The 23,637-nt window shown below is 39.2% G+C and overlaps 3 protein-coding genes across 3 annotated transcripts; 2 read left to right on the top strand and 1 right to left on the bottom strand.

The window, feature by feature from the left end:
- Positions 1–417: 417 nt before the first annotated feature.
- LOC145222359 (alpha-(1,3)-fucosyltransferase 7-like) lies at positions 418–5,338 on the top strand. The gene is made up of 6 exons (XM_080088458.1): positions 418–807; positions 1,005–1,186; positions 1,853–1,948; positions 2,340–2,419; positions 3,382–3,507; positions 4,220–5,338. Exons 1-6 carry the CDS (start codon positions 723–725, stop codon positions 5,007–5,009), a joined length of 1,359 nt encoding a protein of 452 aa, XP_079944584.1. The 5' UTR covers positions 418–722; the 3' UTR covers positions 5,010–5,338.
- A 203-nt stretch (positions 5,339–5,541) lies between these two features.
- LOC145223910 (polycomb group RING finger protein 3-like) lies at positions 5,542–8,128 on the bottom strand. The gene is made up of 5 exons (XM_080090321.1): positions 7,913–8,128; positions 7,473–7,628; positions 7,059–7,188; positions 6,264–6,420; positions 5,542–5,834 (listed from the first exon to the last, which is right to left on the bottom strand). Exons 1-5 carry the CDS (start codon positions 8,028–8,030, stop codon positions 5,706–5,708), a joined length of 690 nt encoding a protein of 229 aa, XP_079946447.1. The 5' UTR covers positions 8,031–8,128; the 3' UTR covers positions 5,542–5,705.
- A 1,707-nt stretch (positions 8,129–9,835) lies between these two features.
- LOC145223911 (lysosomal alpha-glucosidase-like) lies at positions 9,836–23,509 on the top strand. Its single transcript, XM_080090322.1, has 21 exons — positions 9,836–10,070; positions 10,547–10,579; positions 10,652–10,795; positions 11,331–11,446; positions 11,737–11,940; positions 12,686–12,834; positions 13,674–13,809; positions 14,400–14,543; positions 16,905–17,055; positions 17,509–17,747; positions 18,179–18,310; positions 18,455–18,568; positions 19,139–19,255; positions 19,992–20,076; positions 20,528–20,645; positions 20,743–20,911; positions 21,437–21,671; positions 21,902–22,058; positions 22,388–22,679; positions 22,985–23,128; positions 23,440–23,509. Exons 1-21 carry the CDS (start codon positions 9,851–9,853, stop codon positions 23,497–23,499), a joined length of 3,159 nt encoding a protein of 1,052 aa, XP_079946448.1. The 5' UTR covers positions 9,836–9,850; the 3' UTR covers positions 23,500–23,509.
- Positions 23,510–23,637: the final 128 nt, after the last annotated feature.

The following is a 23,637-nucleotide window of genomic DNA, read 5'->3' as shown; positions in this document are numbered from 1 at the left end:
CATTAAAACAACCTTCGTGGGGCTAAATACAATTACCATGGTTAGATCGCAAGCCGCACTTTTATATAACAAGGGGATTTTGCTTTGTTGCATACCCTATATTGAGTTAACAAGTAAAATTCGGATTTGATTATAGCCGCATTATTGCCAGAATGTACAAAAATAGCATCGGGCGCCTTAATCTGCTCAAAAATATATAATAGTTGGACTTGTTTGCCAGTACATTTGAACTCCAAGCGTCTCTGTGGGCCGCAGGTTGCAGCCCCCTGCTTTATAGTATTGTTTTTCGAAGTGAATAACAAAGAAGGAAGTGCTTAAACCGAAAGCAGTTTTCCAAAACACACATCTAGTGTTCATGGTCAAACCAAACAATAGCCAAAATACAAGCGGAAGTGCAGTTTTTAACAAAGCTTCGCACTGATCGATATTACATAAATTAGACAATGGCCTGAATAGCCTACTGTGAATTGGATGACTTGAAACTAACCAGTTTGGGAGATAGTAAGTTATAGCAGCTATTAGGCTACAATATACCTGGTGGCAATTTATCTAAATAGCAAAACCAGGCAAAGGAACGCCAACATTTATAGTTTTCTAGTTTCTTTAATTTGCCCAAAATCGAGATAAGGCGTAGATAGGCTACTAAAGTATATTGGTACATGTTAATAATGTTTCTACAGCAGCTAATAAAAAAAACGAATGATCTCTAGTCCGCTGTGAATATGCATCCCATGAAAATCTTTCGAGTATTGATGCTTGGTTTCGTATGGAGTGCGATCTTCCTTTTAATTTACACATACATCGCAGGTAGGCTAAGCTCTGTAACAACTAATTATTGCTTAACTTGCAAAATGGCGTGTTGCAAAATCTTATTTACATATTATATATAACATGGACTTTTCGCAGCAAGGTTTTGCGTGCAGCAACCAGTCAAGAGCTCTTGCGTTTGTTTGTTATGTAACATTTTTCAATACGATTCTGACTTTAAATATGCTTTATTTTAGCAAAACCACTTCTCAAGAAGGTGTTCGCATTCGATCAATTTCAACAAAACACGAAAATAGGAAGTCAGTCTGGTGTGACAAAAAGTTTCGAAAACTTCAGAAATAAATTGTTTCCTACAGAAGAATTTCCACCAGTGAAGTTCGTTAAAACAAAGCATCCCGAAATGACCAACACGTCCAAGGTAAAGTGCAATATGTTTGACAAAGAACTACAAACGCACTAAATTGAAAAAAAATCTTCGCAAATCGTTGTTTAGTGCAATTGTGTCGCCATTTTTTCTTTCACCAATCAAAATAATATCAAATCAACTTAAGAAATGGAAACAAATATTTTCAACTGTAAACTAAACAGTAAACGTTACAAGAATAAGTCAATACGAATCTCAGAACACTATAAACCAGGGGTGTGCAACCTGCGGCCCTTGATTAAAGGTTGTGCGGCCCGCAGAGACGCTTGGATTTCAAATGTACTGGCAAACGAGTCCAATTATTATGTATTTTTGAGAGGATTAATGCGCCTGGTGCTATTTTTCTGCGACCTGGCAATTTGTGGCTAGAATTAAACGCGAATTTTACTTGTAGTTAAGCATATTTGGTAGGAAACAAAGCAAAATCACCTTGTGTTTTTCACAAGTGCGGCTCGCGTTCTAATTTTGGAAATTGTATTTGGCCCACAGTAACAAAGGTTGCACACCCATGCTATGAACGGACACAAAATTGAGACTTCGATACCTGAAATTAACTTTTTACGACGTCGCCTGTTATTGCAAATCTTCAGGCATTTTTTGCGTCCTAAACATGACATGTTTAAACATTGTACACGGCTGTATGTCTGTTACTACTTGTAGCGTATTCTACTGTGGGATGATGTATATTGGTTTCAACGTAGTGAGGTGAAGAGCAATTTATGTGGACTATGCACAATGACAAAAAATAGAAGCCTGGTAAGTCAAATATATAACAAACTATTACCAAGTATAGCTCATCCAGCAGTTTTATCATAAACAATAGACGTTTGTATGGGACGTCGAAACGTCGATTGTTTATAATAAAACTGATGGATAACAATGCTTGGTAAAACATTATGCCTGCTGGCAACATAATAACTTATTTCATAAATAAGCATTTGAACTGGATAAATGCCCAATACGGGCTTATCAACGGGCAAACGCCACTTATTGCTAAATCTTTTTTCACAACACAGTTTTAATGCCGCAAAACAATCACCGAAATTGACTTATACTCCAATTTTATAACGATGTAGAATTATATTAGTCTTTTAACAGCAGTAGCATTCAAACCTCTTTAAGAAGGAAACCCGCATTTATGTTTTAGATTTACGACAAGGACACAGCGGCAGTTGTGATCAACGCTTGGTCAAAAACACCTCTCAACCCTCCAATCGATCGAAGAAGGTAAATGAACTTTGCAAGTTGGATTACAAATCTTCTGGCGTTTCTGCAACAAATGCGGCAACCAAGCCTTAAATACACATACTGATACATACATAGATTTCAAAGCAGAAAAAGCAAGCCTTGTCCCAATTAAAAAGGCAATCAAAAACTACGAGCAGTTCACAAATGCCTCGCGATTTTCGCAAAGATGTATAAAATATGAATGAATATCATCTTCAATTAACTACAACAGGCCAGTAATATTGAGCGAATGTTGCCAGTGTTGATATTTAAAGTGAAGTAGTGTGTTTAACCAAATGACTAAAACATCGATAAATTAGATTGGACCATTACATTAAATTTTTATCATCGTTTTAACCGGTCCGAAGTCCACACGTGACAAAATTTTCAACGATTTCCTCTTAAACTATCGCTCTGTGTTGAATGAAGTCATCGGTAGAACTACTAACGTAAGAATTCACAGGAAATTCCTGCAAATTGCTGACTCGGCAATTATTGTTACCGTAAACCAGGGGTGTGCAACCTTTGTCACTGTGGGGCCAAATACAATTGCGATGATTAGATCGCGGGCCGCACCTTTATGTAAAACAAGGTGATTTTACTTCGTTGCATACCAAAAATGCTTGCAACAAGTAAAATTCGCATTTAATTCTAGTAGCATATTGTCGGGTCTTAGGAAAATAGCACAGGCGCACTAATCTGTTCAAAAATATATAATAATTGGACTCGTTTGCCAGTACATTTGAAGTCCAAGTGTCTTCGCGGGCCGCACAACCTTTATTCAAGGGCCGCAGGTTGCCCCTGCCGTAAACGCTCTGTTGCGTCACCTATCGGAAATTCCCACATCTGGCTACTGTGAGTTCTACCGAAGTCATCATGTGTTAAAATGTAATTTTAATTTGCTTATTGAAACAGAATCTCGGATTTTCAGGGTAAATACAAAGACAGTTTTCATGTTTCAGAAGGCAGGATCAACTTTACGTGTTCTGGGCAACAGAAAGTCCGGGGAGAACTCTGTTTTACGGCAGATATGAAATTGATCTCAACCTTTACCCTCCTCGCTATTTCAACGCGACCATGTCTTACAGGTGATGGGAAAATAACTAATGCGAAAAAAATGATTTGAACCGAAGGAATTGACGTAATTGTTTCAATACACTGTACACTAAAACCGCTTTTGTCGCCTAAAATCCTTCTGCAGAGCATGCTTGTGAACAATTGTGCAAAAAAGACGGAATTTAACCGGGTTGGAACATGGTAAAAATATATTCGTACGATTTAAACCAAAAGAATTTGCGTAATTGTTTTAGTACAAGCTGCATTAAAACCGCTTTTGTTTGCACAAATACCCTTGTGCGAAGAATAAATTGCTATTAGACGCTGATTTGAACCGGGTATAACAATCACTCATGTTTAAAAAATAAAAAGAACACTTTGAGTTATTGCTAAAACAACTCTCAACAACTATACGAGCCAGAGTATTCGTCTATTAAGAAACAACAACGACGATTTAGTTATTTAAACCCGTTAGCCGGCAACCTTTTTTGCACTGCGGACCGGTTTGAAACTTTTTAATCACGGCCTTTAAAAAACACAATCGTTTAACACGAAAACTAATTACAGTTGTTACAACTTTGATTCAATGTGAACTTTGAGAAAGTTTTTTGCGGCCCGGTAACGAACCCCTCGAGACCGGGACCGGGCCGCGGACCGGTGGTTGCCGACCACTGCGTTAACCCAGCTTAAATTACGTTGACAATTCATTTAACTTCATGCATTTCAACGCTATTAATTTAACAGACGGGATTCCACTTTCTACCAACCGATCCATCGGCTAGATGTGGTAAAAATGGTCAAAAATTCGTGGAATGAGGTGGAGAAAAAAACGAAGAAACTTCTTGCTGGGAAAAACAAGACAGCCTTAATGCTTGTCAGCAATTGTGAGCACGGGTCGTTCGCTGAAGGAAGACTGAAGCTCGCACAAGAGATGGTTGACCTTGGCTTCAAGGTCGATCGGTTTGGCCGCTGTTTTCCGCAAAAACAATTCCCGCTGCCAAAAACTTTCCGCAGATCGCCCGAGTTTTTCCGTTTTCTCAAAAACTACAAATTCTTCTTTGCCTTTGAGAACTCACTTCATTGTCGGGATTACATCACGGAGAAGTTTTTCACCCACAGCCTAACCGCGGGGCTCTTGCCCATCGTTGCCGGGGCAACCAAGGAGGACTACTTGGCGGTCGCACCCCCAAAATCGTTCGTACATATCGAGGACTTTCACAGCACAGCCGATCTCGTCCAATATCTTAACTACCTGGGTAGAAATCATACTGCTTACGCGGAATATTTTGAATGGAGAAACGGGGACGCGGATGATTATTACAGCTCAGGGAAGACGACAGGATTCTGCGCGCTTTGCAGATCGCTTCATGGAATCTCGGCGGACGACCCGAGAAATTATCAAGACATTTACGAAGCCCACAGCGGCGACCACGTGACCCCAGCTGTCAATCAAACTATTGAGTCAGTACACAGGTGGTGGCGAGTGGATGAGAGCACCGAATGTATTGATGGGATACAAGTTAAGGGAAGATGAGAGAAGCGCGGATAATGAAAGAATCGCGAGAGTGGAAGAGAATGTTTTGACTGAAAATCGACAATTTAATTTTACAAGATTGTTCCAGTTCGTCTGACCGATATACAATCATAAATAAGCTTTAATTGGATTCGTCATGGGTTCGAACCCCGTAAAAAAGATTAGGCACTTCCATAGACAGTTGTGACCAGTAAAAACTCACATTAAACCCAATGTTGCCAGAAAATACATTTTTTTACTCTCTTCATAACGGCAAACTGTGTAGATATGCTGTGCAAGATGCCACCGAAATGTGTTGTTGTGCAATTATTAATTGATCCCAATACAGTCAGTTTTGTATGAACTATTCAATATTATGTTTAATATCTCAGAAAATCGGAACGCTTTTAAATCACACCAAAAGGTTTATATTGTGACGTCTAAGTCGACACGCAGGCGATATGATTGTCCAAATATCCAAGCGGGTACTTCACACTTTTGCGATACCTTTGTAGGTACAATTTGTAAATAGGGCAAAAAATAGGAGCCTGAATGCATTGTCTGGAGTATTTAATTGCACAAACCCGAAAAAACACACACTGTAGAAAAGTTGAAAAAATACAAAAGATTGGCTACACTAGTCAGCACGACCTATGTCATGTCACCAGCTGCACTGATGATGCCTTATTGCTTGAAACAGCGTGCACTGTCTACAGATTATAAAAGAGTAATCCTTGGTCTGTAGTCAAGATGTAATGGAGGTGTTTTTGATCTCCAGCGAGTCATGAGTATAAAAAGTAGAGTGTGATCTTTTCCTTGTATCTCCTCGTTGCACAAGATATCAAGCTGGCAACAAAACACAAAGTTGGAAACAAATTGGGAATGTATAACCTATTGTTGCCATCAAGTTTGTAGAGCTCTTCTGGTAAATGTAATTTACATTTTGAAATAGCAAATGTACCTACAGCAGAGGCCAAGCACTTTAGTGAAGAATTTTCGTTTTAAACACACTTTAATGTGCTCACTTTTTGTGAATAATTGTATGTCGTAACGTATAATAAAGTATAAATACTAATAATACATTACAATTTGTATTGAACATAGTGTGGAAGGGGACTTAATGGCCTAAAAATACCAACTGACAAAAAACCCAATATTTATGTCACTGAACTAGCTTGATAAAGTTTAATTATAAAAGTACATAAACAACAGTCAACAAAACGAAATTATTGGCAAGGGCAACATATAGGAATTTTTTGAAATTTTTTATCATACCTCTCCATGCTTTTCCATTCCCAGGCCTAAAAGCTTAGCAAGATATTTTTTCAAGATTTTTATGGTGGCATGGACGGAACATTGTATAAAAGGTCGTTTCAAGTGCTTCAACGAGGAATTTGCACTTCGAAGGTGGACGTCAACTTGGTCATCAAACCTGAAGAAATGAAAAACATTTTACTGCGCTGATATTATTCTCATTTACTGCATTGAAAGAAAAATGCAAGCATATGTAAAACAGATTGTGTATTTTGGAACACTATATATGGATCTGTTCATAAGTTTAATGACGAAAATAACGGACCTCAATAGATTTAAAAAGCAATATGTTTTATTATTCAAACGTTTCAGCAAATGCTCATGCCATCATCAGTGATAAGAAGGTCACATTAGTTGCACCCGTTTATATGCACTTGATAAAAGAATGTGTATAATTACCGAAAGCAAACTATACAAACTACACTTCAGGTTTGGAAACCGAAAAAAAAGACTGTCACCATTTAAAAATGTATTGGGGATGCTAGTTAATAGGTTATCTTTAAACCAGAGTAAAAACTTATACGATTGAAAAGCTATATTATATACTAAACCGCTTGTTTTGAAAAAAATTTGGCGCATCACTTTTGCTATTATCAGTAATTAAAATTTAAGAAGGCCTTTGACATTTCGTAAACATAAAAACAGAACAAGGAGAAGCATTTCAAGAAAGCTATTCAAAAGAACTTGTCATTTGGTATATGTGGCACTGGTGGTATATATATAAAAAAACAAGCAAAACACACACAAAATTCATACTTGTGATAATTAAGCTGTCGTCCATCATCAAATGGAAGATTGTGATTTCGTTTGTTAATACCACTAAACATATTGTTTGGGATTTGCATATTTTTTTCATGATAGAACTTCAGTTGTCGCCTCCATTCTCCTGTAAACATGAACAAAAAGTTTTAAGTGGTTGCATGAAGCTTATACTTATTTGTAGCATTGTTTTTGATTAATTAGCTGACTTATGTATATGCTTGTTAGTATACAGCTTGTTATATAACTACAGTTTAAGTTAAGGCAGTATATAGAAAGCTTTTTACATGTAACTTTAGGAAAATGTGGTTGATTTTTGTCATAAGGTTGTATTATTTTTACCACAAACCACCATTTTTGCTTTACAAATTGTCAGTTGAGGGCACTTGAGCCATCATAAGTTTAGCTTACTTTCTTGCAATCCTGGAACAAGTTTTTCAACGATTCCCTGCATAGTTCGGTCATGTGCGATATACTGGAGTGGATGACTGTGGTGGATCAACAACCCACATTTTGGACAATTGTGTTTTTCCTCTTCTATCCGAGATACTAAGCAACTACGACAAACTGAAACAGAGTTTTAAATAAAATGAAATAAAATTAACTCTTTCCAGCTAGAACTTGTTGTATGCAAAGTAATTTGGCTAGAATATAATCACAGTGCAATAAATACAACAAAACAATCAGTACTTATTTGAATTTATGACCTCCATAGACACTTTAGGAACAAATTACAAACTTTTGGTTGTCAAAATACAGAGACAAATAACCTATGCCTTTATCGGCTTTATGCATTAAAGAAAGTAGATAAACAAATTAGAAAAGTTATTTCATCAACATCTATTACTCACATGTGTGTAGGCATTCTGTAATAGTTGTGGCGTCAATAAGATATCCTCCACAAATTAAACAAGTAATATGTTCGTTCAGTTCACGAAGTTTCACAGTACGATCTAATTGAAGTTCCATTTCAACTTTTTCAAACAAATCTTAGGGTAGAAGATTACCTTACGCAAGTTAAGTTTAACAAACGTTGCTTACCAAAACACAAAATCTAAAACAAAAAAACTTTCACAGGCAAGTTTTATTATCTAATGAACCGTAACGGAAAGGTCACCGTGGTTTTTCGACATTTTTTAATTTTTTTTTTTTTGCAACAGAATTTGTTTGTCTGCAATTTAACTACGATTTGTACTTTTGTAGTAAAGAAATAGATATCCACAAAACAGGGAAGTTTAGTTAAATGATAAAAATACCTTATGAAATGTTTCTACCATATTTATTTTCAAGTTATCCGGTACCGTATTTATTTGATTGCAAAATGCGTCTTATAAAGTTTTTTACCCTACAGTTTGTGCAGCTTACATTTTAATATCTTACCGATGTTATTTCCACACCCCTGTTTTTGATTTATTTTAGTTAAATTATTTTGCATATTGGCTCTACACGCGAGCCACCCGATTCGCCAGGACGTCCTCGATTTTTTCGGATGCTTCTACATTGTAGAATCTACAACATTCTACTGGCTACAATTATTTACGTGACAAACAATCGTTGACAAATAGTTGTACTCTGTAGCGACATAAGGAAGTGTTACGAAAAAATAGTTTCTAACATAAAAGCATTGGGCTTAATAGATAACGGCTTAGATTATTTTTGATACTTTTACATGCGGCTCACAATCGAGTAAATACGGTATTTATGTTTGATGTTTGATAGGCTACGCAATAGGTATTTTTAGCAATGCCACGTGAGAGATTTTGAACTTTGTAAATACCAAAAGTGTTTTCGCATGTTTATCAGATCCAAAGGTCTTGCGGGGGAAAAGCTGAAAAGCCGACACGTGTTGAAATTCGCACGGTGTGGCAATAGATTACGACATTACTAAACTAATAAGATATAGCCCATATAAGTCGCGGACAGCGAACACCCATTGCTGATTATTGTCTGCACACAGAGAAACGAAATAGCAGTTCAGCGATAATGGTTTTGACTGAGGTTTTAGACATTTAATAACGCGTTGCACTACTAATAATGTTATAAAAAGCTCATGTTGTCTAGAAAATTTGATGGTCTAATTTCCAAATGTAATTTGTAGAGTATAGTTTTGCCTACTGATATAGGATAAAATGCCTTTTATCACGTCGTAATGGATGGTTGCAAGGTAGAATAAAGACTCTGGCTTAAATACGATTATCTAAAACTATGAGAGCTGTCTTGCAAGACTAATACGACCAACAACGTTTCAAAACACAGCGCAATACACCCTCGATTCCAAACATAGAATGTGCACAACGTAGATCACTATTCAAAGACAACACAAAATATACTCAAAGAGAGCAGCAGACGATCACCGTCAGTGTAATGTTTCATTTAAAAAAAAACAGAAATATTTATTTCGCCTATTTGGGCATCGTCAGTTTCCGTCTGAAAAGAAAATAACGATAAACGCACATAAAAGTTAAAAAAATTAATATACTAAGCAAGTTTTTAAAAATAAAACATTACCTTGACGCTGATCGTCTGCTGCTCTTTTTGAGTATATTTTGTATATTTGATAAGTGTAGACAGATCCGTCGGTCACCACCCAGCTACACAGGCTGATTCTCGTAGTCTGCTATGACATTACACTTATATTGGCCTATATTCAAAGACAAAATGCTTTTTCTGGGATGAAAATTTCAAAAAGTAGTTTTGCTCATAACAGTTCATAGTAGTTTTCCGTCTACACCGTTTTCGCAGCATTGCGTTATTACGATTTGTCGTTTAGACGTAGTGGTTATTTTAACATGACCAATACGTTGTGTTGGTTGTTTGTATATTTGTGTGTGAGTGTGGGCACGAGTAAGGCTTACACAGCTGCAAACTGTCCGTCCACAACCCCGGAATGGAACAGAGTCGATTGTTACCCAGAGTCAGGAGCGAGTGAAGCTGGTTGCAACCAAAGAGGTTGTATGTGGTGCGAAGCCTCAGTGCAAGGACCTCCCTGGTGTTTCTTCGAGGATACAGGTAGGCACAGTGATGGGATTCAGCCGGTTCGTACCGGTTCTATAGAACCATCTCACGAAATTTTAGGAGATCAGCTAACCGGTTAGCATTGCTGGTTACTGTACATGCCTTTTTGTGACAGAACAGGCTGAAAAATATGACTTTTGTGATAGAACCGGCTGAAAAATATGATATTTGTGATAGAACCGTCGGGCAAAAAATTTGAATTCCACCACAGGATAAAACCCATCTCATACCGCGGTATAATAGGTTTGTGATTAGAATGGTTAACGTGTCAATTAGAAACGGGAAAATTCGGGTCACTTGGAACCAACTCTGTTAAATTAAAGCGAATGTTACAGGTCACTTCATTAAGTTGCCCGGTTTTGCAAATGCAATTTGATATAGTGTGAAATGTTTATAGATATACATGCGTTAAAACTTACGCTGTTTTCTATTGATTATTCATTATATCTTTGCAAAATGTTTTAATCCAGGTTCAAGCACTACAGCCCCACCTAGCGGAAGCGGTAAGTAGTGATAAAAATTGAAATACTCTTGTTTGCGCGTCCTGGATTTTAATCCTCTGATCCCTCCTCCAGGTTGCACATCTTGCGGAAGTTGTACCAACAAGATCGATTGTTACCCGGAAGCAGGATCAAGTGAGTCCGGATGTTATAGCAGAGGATGTCTTTGGTGTCCTTCCAACGTTCAAGGGGAGCCCTGGTGCTTGGTTCCAGAAGGAGGTTAGACTTATCACCTTTTTATTTGACGGGATTCCCGACTTGTATTTTTTGCGTGAACGTTGTGGCAAATGCTTATGCCATCATCGGTGATACGAGGGCCACATCAGTTACGCTCGCATGTCGCTTTTTACGTATATTTGAGCCGTTATATTCATCAATAAAGTTACGAACAGATCCGTGTATAGTGTTCCAAAATCCATGCTTGATGGAAAATTTCTTTAGAAAAGTTACTGAGCTGTTACGTCACTTACAAAGTCGGTGTTTTTCACACTAAAGGACGCAAATTTATATTATTTCAAATCAGTCACTTAAACCGAATAGTCCGTGGGCAGGAACTTGGCCAAATAGTCTAGGGCGCCTGACCCACATACAGATATAAAGCCTTGATTGGGATTCGTCCCCGGGAGCGTCCTGGGTTCGCACCCTTGAAAAAAAGAACGCAAGTCCTATACGAATTCATGCTTTTTTTCCTTTGACGCCCGTGCAGTGATTAACGAGGCAAACGTTTAACGAGTTTGTTTTTGTTCCATCCCAGGCACCGTCCCTCCCGGTACAGGTGGAGGGGGAGGAGGGGGATGCCCCAGTGATATACCAGAACAAAGTCGAATCGATTGTTGGCCAGGTGGTGGCAGCACAGAGGGAGGATGTGTGGTAAGTTTGTTTCCACGTAAAATCTGTGAATGGTTTTAACAACTAAAAGTAAAACTCAAACAAGTTGTAGATATGATTTCACAACAATGTAATTGTGTCAAAAGAAGTGTCGAAAAACAAATAAATCCTTTTCAAAGCAGGCTCAGAGCGCCACTGACAGATATAGATTATTCCAATAGATATGTAATGACTGCATAAAAATATCGGAAAACTAAAAGACTAAACTTTCTGAAAACAACAGACCACTTTTGCAGCACAATACATCAACCATTTTGTTCTGTATTTGCCAGGAAGCTGGTTGCATCTGGTGTGAGAGCAATACAGCAGACGTACCATGGTGTTTCTTCAACACAACCAACCTGCCTGAAGGAATTGATGACGAACAAAGAGTCAATTGTATACCGGAAGGAGGATTTTCCCCTGTGACGTGTGAAGATAGAGGTTGCGTCATCGCAAGTACAAACTCGCCCAACGCCCCCATGTGTTATTTCCAAGTAAGGACTGAATTTCGACAAAGTTTGATTTTGGCAGAAATATTTCCCCTAAGTGTTGGTCCGAGCATTTACGATACCCGTACAGATCCTTGTATTTGATATCGCCGTTCAATTGACCTATGGGGTGAACTCTGTGACGTGAATGATTGTAAAGTTTTCCACAGGTTACGTCACGGTTTACCAGGAATAAACGTAGCAACGATTGTCTTCCCATTTTCAATTTGTTATCATTTTAAGCTGCAGACAGTGCACACTGTTTCGACCTATAAGGTCTCATCAGTGCAGCTGGTGACGAGAGATCGGCCGTATGGGCTTGTGTAGCCATCCAACGACACTCCAGTTTGTTGGAAGTAACAGGCTAAAAAACCATGCCTCATCTATTATGTGCAATGCAACAACTATGCATAAACCACAGAGAAAAATGGTTCAAAATGAGCAAGTAACTGCTTGGGAACCAAAATGAGTTTTGTTCTACAATCTTGTGGTTCTCTTGAGACTCGTTGTGACTTCTTTCTCAAACTGCGCTAAATCTATTCACGAAACCAACATATTTCAAAAACGTGATCAGTTCTCTTTTCTATTGCCTCTACAAAACACAATCAACTTTGTCTGCAAAATTTTCGGCCAAACGTAACTCTATTTCGGCCCAATCTTGATTGACATAATACGTTTTGTTTTCAGGAAGTTTTCGGCCCAAAGGTTTTGAATATTGAGCGATGAAGTAACATTTGTTTCCGCTGTTAAGGGAGATTCGTACGGATACAAGATGGCCGGAAGTCCATTTCCGACCACTAACGGATATCGCGTAACGCTCGAACGCATTCAAGGCACCACGTTGTTCGGTGGTGACGTCGACACTCTGACCTTGGACGTGACCTTCGACACTGAAAGCAGGTGACGTCATATCATGTCGATCGTGCTAAATTCCTACAAATTGCTGACTCAGCAATTATTGTCAACGTAAACGGCTGTGCTCCGTTGCGCCACCTACCGTAAATCCCAAACCTGGCTACTGTGGGTTCTTACGTTAGTGGCTCTACCTGAGAGTTTGATGAGAGGCTGTGTAATAAATGTGACTTAAGATATTACCGATTGTGCAGCGACATACCGTTTTTGTTCAAGTAGCTTTCCATGCACAGTAATAACGGTTTTTGTTCCTTCGCCAACGCAACTTTAACTTTTTTCATAAATAACGCTGTGTAACAAATGTGACTTTAGATTTGTCCCAAAGTAGCTTTCCATACACAGTAGCTAGAAGCTCTTTTTTCATTGCCGGTCCCATTGTGTTATTTTTCACCAACGCAACTTTTTGATAAATAAAGCTGTGTAACAAATGTGACTTTAGATCAGGGGTTCTTAACCTGGGGTGCGAGAACTGTTCCTAGCGGGTGCGGGGATGCTGAAGCATTACGGTTGGTTAGGTCTATTCTATTTAAGCAATTACAGAAGGGGGTGCGAAAATTGGTTGGTGATTTGAAAGGGGTGCAGCAAGGAAAAAAAGGTTAAGAACCACTGCTTTAGATTGTTAAAGGGGATCAGTTGCAACCTACAGTTTACAGCCTGGGCATCGACAGTGATTTTGATCTTATTTGACCCACATTAGCTTTCCATAACTGGGGAAAATTACAGACACTCCTTTTTTAAGTAGCTTTCCATGTATAGTAGTTAGTAGTAGTTACAGTTTCCTGATCCCTTTGTGTTTTTTTCCACCAACGCAAGTTTAACTTTTGCAGACTTCACATAAAGTTTTACGATGATGCGAACGATCGGTTTGAAGTACCTCTTCCCATCAAAGGAGCAGATACGAACCCACCTTCTGATACACTTTACGACATCCAGTTCTTCAATGATCCAACTTTCTACTTCACGGTCTGAGCTAACGTATTTGTAAAAGTGTACTAAAAACTTTTTTGGGGAGAGCACACGGTTATGGTTTCAAACCCATTTCCACTGTGTTTTATCATGTAACATATGGTAACTTCTTTAAAGTATCTTCAAGCGTTACTACAAAAAGTTTAAGGATGGAAAAAAACATAAATTCATCTTTGAAAGCACTTCGTCTTTTGTAACACATAGTAATTCTTAAAACGTCTTTTCATTCTTTATCAGATCAATTTTGACGAAACAAACTTGAAAAGGTAGCTGTAGCGTTCAGTCAGTTCTGCCATTTTTCCCCTCTGTAACGTTTCATAACTAAGCACTTGTTCCCGTCTTTGTGATTGTTTCCATGCAATTGTGTCGCTTACTTAACCAAGCACACAACCCCACAGCAAGCCACCAATCAACCCCAAACGTTTTGTGTGTGTTTCACCGCCTTGTTACTGTATAACAACTTTATGAAAGCGTATGGGACACCGGAACGTCGGCATATTATAATAAAAACTGCTGGAAGAGCTAAAAATTTGTTGATACATTATTCCTGGAAGCAACAATTTGTTCACAAACCTTGTCGTCTTCAGGTAACCAGGAAATCGACGGGAACAGTTTTACTCGATACGTCACTAGGTGGATTCACTTTTAGTGACCAGTTCATCCAATTCACATCGAGGCTTCCATCTAAAACCATGTACGGGTTCGGAGAACAAGAACATCAGACGCTTGCGGTGAGTTTCAACAGATTCTAACTGACAACACCCTCCTATTGATGGATACTTGTTCACGTTTTTACACAAAGTATAAAATTTGTGATTTTGGTCTGTTCGTTGGTATTTTAGAAAACATAAGAAACAATCCACTATTTGTTAGATTCGTTTTGAGTTTTGTTTGTGAAATACAATTTTAATGACGAATATAACGTGCCAAATAGACGTAAGAGGGACATGCTTTATTATCACTGATGGTGGTATTTGCCGAAACATTTGAATGATAAAGCATGTCGCTTTTTACGTATATTTGGCCCGTTATTTTCAAATAACAAAATCTCACTTTTTACGTCTATTTGGCCCGTTATTTTCAAATAACAAAATCTCACTTTTTACGTCTATTTGGGCCGTTATTTTCCTCATTTAACTTATGAACAGATCCGTATATAGCGTTCCGATGTTGTTGTTTTTAGTTTCTTTAAAAAACAAAGCAGTTTTTGCTCAAATTAACTTTCACCTCGACTCTACCAAGCCGTTTCAGATACCGACCAATGCGCGTGTCCCAAATAGCGGTTTCTGTAATTTGTCTGACACAACAAACCTAATCAGCATGGGAAAACCGCACATGTATTCAACTGTGTTTCCCAAATAACGTTTTCCGAAAACATTGTCTGAGACAACTTTGCTGAGCAAGAACTTTCAACAATAAGTTATAAATAGCATCAAGTTACACAAGATAACAGCGTCTAAACATTTGCTTTAGATTGCAAACACAATTTTGCTGCGTTGGAAAATAAATATTTAAACACTTATGGCGCCCTACGGAAAACAACTTCTTATTTTCTCCCGTTTTTTTCTTTGCACAATTATTGCTGATATCAGTTAAATAGATCAAATTCATTGGCAACAAACACTTCAGGCAATGTAGCCTACATACCCTTCGGTGCCAAGTTCACAGTGTACAAGTATAAAAAAGAAACTGTTTTAAAGAAATTGAGTAAAAAGTAATCGTTTTCCCCAAGGTCTTTATCCGTTTCTGCATCACCTAACAGTGATGGTCCAAACGCAGCACTTTATTCATGCACTTTTCGGTCTCATTTTAACAGCGTGAAAATGTTTATGCCAAAAAAAATCAAACCGTATTTCCCTGCTGACTTAAACTGTCATTATATTTCTGCATCAGCAAATAGTGATTGGTGCAGTCTGCACCAGAGTATTCAGTACTGAATGGTGCAGTCTGTATCAGAGTATTCAGTACTGAATGGACAGTCGGTACCACAGTGTTCGGTACTAATTGGTGCAGTCGGTACTGATTGGTGCAGTCGGTACCGAAAGCCGCTATGTTTGATGCTCGGTACCCAAACGATTCGTATAATTGTGATCAAAGATATTAATATGGTCTAAGTCAGGGGCGGGCAACTTCTCCAGTCGGCGGGCCTGATATGGGAAAATAAAGTACTTGGCGGGCCGGATTCCCGAATCGATACATTAATCGCGTATTTATCCAGTGATTTAAAACGGATTTTTGACCACCTAAACCAGTGGTCTTCAACCATTTTAGCGAAATCGCCCCCTTGCTAGGGCACTGACTCAATATTGCCCCCCATTATATCGTTTTTTTTTTAAAGTTCTTGACTCTTGAGCATTTGCGTGCAATTAAATTTACCCAGCACCAACGAATGCTTATGTTAACAGTTAAAACCCAATTTAATTGCTACAACAACACTGAGGGTCAATTTCACGCAGTTCTAACGCATCCAAGCAAAGTCTGTGACGTCATAGACAAGATAACATCATACGATTATGCGCAAACAATAGCTATTTTTGTTATTTTGATTAAAAGTAATGGGGCATTACTCGGCAAAAGAGAAACCTATACATTCTACATTAATAACTTACACTAGATTTATCAAATTTAAGGATGATACAAAAACTTGGCAGTTTTTGAAGCCCTAGCAGACCTATAGAAAGTGTAAAAGTGAAACAAGTTTGAGGGAAAGCTCGTTACCGTTATATTAAAAAGGTATAGCCGGTCACCAAACATAGTGCATACACCAATTTAATGCATACACCACAGACTTAGATAGTTTTTTTTGCTTAGATAGTAACGGCGGGAAAGTTTTTTGCTATTGGGGAGCGTTACTGTCCGTTACAACTATAATTTGACGTAGTATGCAAGTAGTGGGGGATTACGGCAGACTGTGGCCGCGGGCCACATTACCATGTATGATCCGGCCCGCGGGCCGTATGTTGCCCGCCCCTGGTCTAAGTGATGACCAAACAGGCTACAAATACCCCCTCCCTATACAACAGCGTATTTCCAAACCACGAAAAATAGAACTTACTTAGTTTACATCACATTTTCATGATTCACTTCTCCAGCACTCGTTCGATTGGACGACGTTCGGGATGTACTCACGTGACCAACCTCCGGATCCAGGAGCGAATCTTTACGGAGTTCATCCCTTCTACATCTCCATCGAGGAGGATTCCAACGCTCACGGAGTCTTCTTCCTTAATTCTAACGCACAAGGTAAGTTGATTTTTTCATGGTTTATTTCAGCAGAAGTCAACAGGGTGCGGGTTCCAATCTAACCCCGACGCAAAAGGCAAAACGATTGTTTCTAATGGCATTTCCTAATTAGTTTTAGAGGTCGAACGGTCGCGTGTTCAAATCCCGCATTTGGCCTGGGATAGGTTTGAACAACAACAAATGTTTTATTTTTTATAACCAATGCTGCAGTAAATATATAACTCACGCTGCTTGTTTATTTATATGTTATTATTTTTGCCACGCGCCTGACAGTTGGCCCATATTTTCAGGGGTTTGTTGGATCACTCATGTCAGAAATCTTCTGCAAAAGTTGATTTCCAAAACACCTATTAGTTTATCAGTACACAATATAATCCAAAATGTAGTTGCTAAGATTAGCTAAGCGAAAATTGTAGCCTTTTAACCACATAAAAACATTAAATATTATTCCAGATGTGGAGCTGACGCCTGCACCCGGTGTAGTTTACCGCACCATCGGTGGTGTGCTCGACATGTATGTATTCCTCGGCCCCGAACCTAACAGTGTGATCGAACAATACACAACCGCGATTGGAACCACATTCATGCCGCCGTACTGGTCCCTGGGATTCCAGCTTTGTAGATACGGATACGGATCGCTAACAACTGTTCAAGAAACTGTGAAGAGAATGGACGACTATGATATTCCGCTGGTAAAATGAACATTAATAAACGCAACTTTGGTTGTATGAAGGTTCAACAAACATCTCGTCCACCATGTTGCATATTTAACAAATTTGAAAAGTTTGTCATTTCGTGGCATTCTTTAAGTGCCGTTTTTTCAAGATTTGCAATGTTTGAAATATCGTATACAACACGATAGATATTCAAGACCGAAAATAGATTTACAACGTACACACACGTTAAGTTGACTAAATAAGATTTTAAACACTGTTTATGACATCAAGCAACTGAGAATGGGAACTATTTCCCCAGTAACACAATCAGTCAATGATTTCACATGGAATGTATATAAGTTATATCGTCTAACTGGCATCTTAAGTCTATTTGAATAAGGAACTGAGAATACCAGTTACTTTAAGCCTAAGTTTCTCCTCATCCTAACAATAACCAACTTCCACAGGACGTTCAATATGGCGACATTGATTATATGGACGAACAACGTGACTTCACCTACGACACAACCACCTACGCGGGTTTGCCCGATTACGTCAGAACGCTTCAAGCCGGAGGAAAACATTACATCATCATCCTGGTAAGTATACGATTTCTATTAATATTTTAGATAAATGTTTTTTTGAAAAAAATTCGAATTTTTTTTGAAGATTTTTTTGTTGTCTCTGTTGCAAGATGTTTGTTGGTAAGAAGCTTGACTTTGGGTGTTTTTTGATATTTTCAGGACCCTTGCATAACAGAAGACGACCCGCCAGGTACTTACCCAGCTTACGATGATGGTGAAGCGTTGAATGTGTGGGTGATGGACTCGGACGGGGTAACTCCCTTATCTGGGAAGGTGGGTTCACGTTACCATTTAGGGGGTTTGATCACAAACTGAAGTGGTAACGAATGTGTCAGTTTTACAATTTCCTCACTACATTTATTTCCAACGGGCCTGTAGCCTGTAAAGTTTATCGGAAAACACTGAAAGCCTGTTTTGTTTCAACCTGACTGGTTTAATCACAAACATATTAAATGATAACGAATGAGTCGGTTTCACAATTCATTCCCTACATTTATTCACAGCGGGCTCCAAGGCCGGTTATTGTCTTTTTCAGTTTTTATTGTTCTTTTCCTCTTATAATCCTAGCCAACTTGTGCAATGTTATCACAATTGTTTGTATCTTCACTGTATACTGAGCTGTATTGTGCAGTTGATGTGATAGTAAAACTAACGAAGGCATCACAGATCTACCAAAAAAATATTTTGAACAGGCCAACGTCAGTGGCTGTTAAGAATTTTTTTTCTCCATGTGGTTGTATTTTGCCCGACTGAAAGTTGACCACGCACATAATGCTTGTGTTTTGGTGTAATTTTACCACAAACAGAGCACAACTGCGCAACATAACTTCGGTTTATTCTTAGGTTTGGCCACCAGGTAACAGCGTGTTTCCCGACTTCACAAACCCGAACTGCGAGACTTGGTGGACGAACCAGTGCCAGGAATTCCACAAAACCATCAACTTCGACGGCTTGTGGATCGTGAGTGCTTTGTCGTGTTTAGGGGTTGTAAATGCTACACGCTGAGTTTAGTTATAGCACTTTTGGGTTATTTAACTTCGATGGGTTCGAGAACGTGATCGAGTAACTAAACTTGGTTGAGGCTCTGAGCTTTTTGAGTGAGTAATCATTGCTTAAGTTACCTCAGCGAAGTGATTAAACCTAGTTGTTGATGATTTGTCGTTTTTTCGGGGTTGCTGATGTTATCGCCTGTGTTATGAAACTTTGGAGTTAGGCTTGGGTAAGTTACCAAACTTGTTCGAGTGTCTGAACTCGATAAATTCGATTGAAGGACTCAACTTCGGTTTTGGCTTAAATTAATGGAGTTCAATAACTTTGCAGCAATGATCAGTCTCTCAGCCAAGTTAAGCAATTAAACTTTAGTTAAGTTTCTGAACCTCTATGACAGTGGTTCTCAACCAGTGGGCCATGGAAGCATTTTGATTGGGCCACAGACCAACCAAATTGAAAGCTTTTTTTAAGAATTTACTTTCATTTGTGTCACTACACTCAATTTTACAAGAATAATGGCTTGGGGAGGAATTGAGAAGGAATTTTTTTGTTTTGTTTTTTGTTCTGAACCTATTTTATAGTTGTTTTTTTTCTATCTTAAAAATTTACTGGGCCACAGAATTTTTTTGCAATGAAAGTGGGCCACGAAAGAAAAAAGGTTGAAAACCACTGCTCTATGATTAAACCTGGTTATTGTTCGTTACAGGACATGAACGAACCAGCTAACTTCGGCACAGGAAGCGTGAAAGGATGTCCAACTAACGAACTTAACAATCCTCCATACAAACCAAGTGAGAACAGTTGTTTATGTGTGTTGTGCAAACACATCCAGGTTGAAGCTCGTTATGCTAAAATATACGATCGACGGATAGCAGAAAATGCAAACCCCGATAGTCGGAATTTTATGTTTGTTATTATTCTAAACCATGTACCTGAAGCTGTGTAAAGTAGAATCTCAGCAGTAAATTTTGCGGCTATTTAGGAAATACTCTGCATTTCCGCTTGAATCATTATTGTATCTTTGAAAGGCATCGCGTTCTTTAACGTTTAAGACAAAAGTGCCTTAAGCTGCAGACGGTGCCGTTGGATGGCTGCACTCGCCAAGGTCTATCTCTCGTCACCAGCTGCACTGATGAGACGTTATAGGTGGAAACAGTGTACAATCTCTCATTTACTGTCTTGATGTTTTTACACGAAACTGCCTTGCCTTGTAATTGTACACTGGTCATTTTCTCGTTTCAGAGATCTGGGGAGACGTACTTGCCGATAAAACAATTTGTCCCGACGCGCGTCATACCCTTGGAAACCATTATGACGTGCATAGTTTGTACGGCTGGAGTCAAGCCAAGGTCACAATCAAGTAAGTGATGACGCTGTTTTGTTGCTTCCATAACACAAGAAAACGACAAAGAGGGGGTGCCAGAATTCGAACCAATAACCTTATGTTTCCGACGCAGCTCTGCAGTAGCGTCCACAGGGAAGAGACCTTTCGTTGTGAGCCGTAGCACTTTCCCCGGCTCTGGACAATGGGCAGCTCATTGGTTGGGAGATAACAACGCAGCCTGGCACGACCTTAAGATGTCAGTGATCGGAATGCTCGAATTCAACATGTTCGGAATACCATATGTAAGTGACATTGTTGCTGTGGTAACGAGTATTAAGTGTTAGAGGCTTGTAGTGCTTTAAATAAATAAATTAAACGTAGTTTTGAAGGCAGTGAACCATTTTTCGGTCTGTCTGAGCGTTTTGTAATATCAAATTCAAGCCAGATCATGAAATGCAAGTTAATTGACACAACTATGCAGCCCTGGTTTGGGACAAACTTGTGTCTTGTAGATTCTTCTAGTTTTGCTAACCTTGCTGGTTTCACAAATATGATAGCCTAGTCGAAAGGAAGATGCCTGTCTCTTGCTCTACACATAAACAGGGTCTAGGTGGTATTCGCAGTGATTGAAGACGTCGCCAGGATGTACGCGTTCAGTATAAGGTTGAGAATCACAGCACTAGAGTAGTCACTGTCTAGTTTACCCACATTGACCACAGGCATCAAACCCCAAGCAAGGAAGTCCGACCTGTAAAAGACGCATCAATTTTTTTAGTCTTAACCCACAGCCTTGTTTTTTATCCCATTGTCTCTCTGCTTGACCTCAGATCGGAGCTGATATTTGCGGCTTCAACGGAGACTCCAACGAGGAACTGTGCATGCGTTGGATGGAACTCGGTTCATTTTATCCTTACGCCAGGAACCATAACGGCATCGGTTACAGGGAACAGGATCCGGCCGTCTGGGGAGACTCATTCGCAGCGGAAGCCCGCAATGTTCTTAGAATAAGATACACCCTGCTGCCTTACCTATACACGCTGTTTTACCAAGCTCACACCACCGGTAAGTAGCTTAAAATTTTGTTCTGATATCACAAGTAACTCAGGCAAAAGCTTCTCAAAAATTAATACAACTTATTGACACACAATCCATCATCTGCATGACCAAAAGAAAGGAATATTACTGTGACGATATAATGCTGGGCTTAATCATGTCACACAAGTTGCTGAAAATAAGGGTTAAAACTTATAACCAATCAACACTTCAAGATTGACCCCGTGGTCTTCTAACAGGTATCGGAGTCGTGCGCCCTCTAGCGTTCGAATTTATCGGAGACAAGCAGACGCACACAATCGACGAACAGTTCCTCTGGGGACCCGGATTAATGTTCTCACCTGTTCTGTATCAGGGCTTCTCCGAAGTGACGTCATACTTCCCTGACGCAAGATGGTAAGTGACCGGATATGATGTCAGTGACCGGATATGATGTCGTAACCTGGCTGGTTGACCAGGAAGTGAAAGTGTCTTGTATATTCGAAAACGATCAGGCTTTTATGACGTCAGAGAACAATAGTATGACGTGATTTGCCACGTAAAAATAAGTTGGCGCTGTTAGACCAGTTACTAAATCGCCATGTGGTGAATGTATTTATTTTAGATCTTTTAAGCAAGATTCCCCGTAAATAACTGCTCAAATGTCGGCGGATTTTTGCAGTGCGCCCAATGGCTTCACGCAAACCATATAACCACCTCTAGCGCCTAAAACCCTTGCTCCTCAGGTACAACTACAACACTGAAGGGACGTTCGGAGCCGAGGTCTCCACTAGAGGAGATACAGAAACCGTCGCGGCTCCGAGAGGAATAATCCCGATCCACGTGAGAGGAGGAAGCATCATCCCGACACAGGAACCTGCATCCAACACCGTTCAATCGAGGAAGAACCCCTTCGGATTGGTTGTTGCTATGGACGACCAACAGATGGCAACCGGCCAGTTGTACTGGGATGGTGGAGACACTTTAGACCCGATTTTGAACAGCAATTACGCTCTTTTCACGTTCACAGCACAGAATGTAAGAGTAAAGTTGAATTTTAATTTAAGTTGGGATAAAAATGCTTCAGAATGGATTCTAGATAGTAGGTATTTTTTTCCTGCGCTTTGGCTGAAGAAAAAGGAAAACTCAAATTTATCCTCGCTGCAAACGGTTGATAAAAGGCATCATACTGAATCAGGTCAAAATTGCCCTTAATCCACATGTAGAAGTACATATCGTGTAGAAGTCTCTCCGAATATCGTGTTCTGGTCACAACCCGAAACCTATATAACAACTCGTGCGAATGAACCTAGAACATTTCTAACTTCTCACCACCTTCGCAGGGACAACTGACAACCACCACTGAGGGGAGCAGTTCTATTATGAGCAGTATGACGCTCGGCTCTATTGATATAATGGGACTGACTTCGCAACCCAGTGCTTTGTATGTTAATGGAGTTTCGCGAGCCTTCACGTATACATACGGGGTGAGTACACTGTTTGAGGCAGTAGTTCCCAACCAGGGGGGAATTTTGTAATTTGCAGGGGGAAATTTGTGTCACAATATTAATCTCTTCTTGGTTTTCTGTGCTATGAGTTATTGCTGCTTTTGCCATAAATGAGGGAATTAGATTTGAATCGACTAAAAGGGTGCACAAGACAAAAAAGGTTGGGAACCACTGATGTACGGTGTATGAAGCTTGGTGCAGTCTATAGCTGGAAAATAGATCAAACATTTACGTTTTGCGTAAATTCAAAATGATTTGTTTTTTTAAACTTCTGTTATTTTTCACAACAGATGCTTTCCACCAACGGACTTAGTGTTACAATGGATTCGTCCTTCACTGTTTCGTGGTGAAATGTTGCTTTAAAGCAAAAATAAACGGGGTGGAGACAAAAACGGTCTTGTTTCCGTCTTTTATGAACAAAAACCCCCAGGGGGATTGCTTGGGAGAAACATAAGGGGAATTTTATAAATTCTTTTAAGTATTTTCGG

The sequence above is a fragment of the Phallusia mammillata genome, chromosome 4 (assembly GCF_965637545.1).
Source record: "Phallusia mammillata chromosome 4, kaPhaMamm4.hap1.1, whole genome shotgun sequence".
Classification (NCBI taxonomy): Eukaryota; Metazoa; Chordata; class Ascidiacea; order Phlebobranchia; family Ascidiidae; genus Phallusia; species Phallusia mammillata.
The sequence above is the reverse complement of the archived record's forward strand: the minus strand, read 5'-3'. Positions and strand labels throughout refer to the sequence as shown.

Coding starts and splice junctions, on each gene's coding strand:
- LOC145222359 (XM_080088458.1), top strand. CDS start 723: ATGCATCCCATGAAAATCTTTCGAGTATTGATGCTTGGTTTCGTATGG. Junction 808..1,004: donor AATTTACACATACATCGCAG/GTAGGCTAAGCT, acceptor GCTTTATTTTAG/CAAAACCACTTCTCAAGAAG. Junction 2,420..3,381: donor CCTCCAATCGATCGAAGAAG/GTAAATGAACTT, acceptor TTCATGTTTCAG/AAGGCAGGATCAACTTTACG.
- LOC145223910 (XM_080090321.1), bottom strand. CDS start 8,030: ATGGAACTTCAATTAGATCGTACTGTGAAACTTCGTGAACTGAACGAA. Junction 7,629..7,912: donor TACAGAATGCCTACACACAT/GTGAGTAATAGA, acceptor ACTCTGTTTCAG/TTTGTCGTAGTTGCTTAGTA. Junction 7,189..7,472: donor TGTTCCAGGATTGCAAGAAA/GTAAGCTAAACT, acceptor TCATGTTTACAG/GAGAATGGAGGCGACAACTG.
- LOC145223911 (XM_080090322.1), top strand. CDS start 9,851: ATGACCAATACGTTGTGTTGGTTGTTTGTATATTTGTGTGTGAGTGTG. Junction 10,071..10,546: donor GTGTTTCTTCGAGGATACAG/GTAGGCACAGTG, acceptor GTTTTAATCCAG/GTTCAAGCACTACAGCCCCA. Junction 12,835..13,673: donor ACCTTCGACACTGAAAGCAG/GTGACGTCATAT, acceptor TAACTTTTGCAG/ACTTCACATAAAGTTTTACG.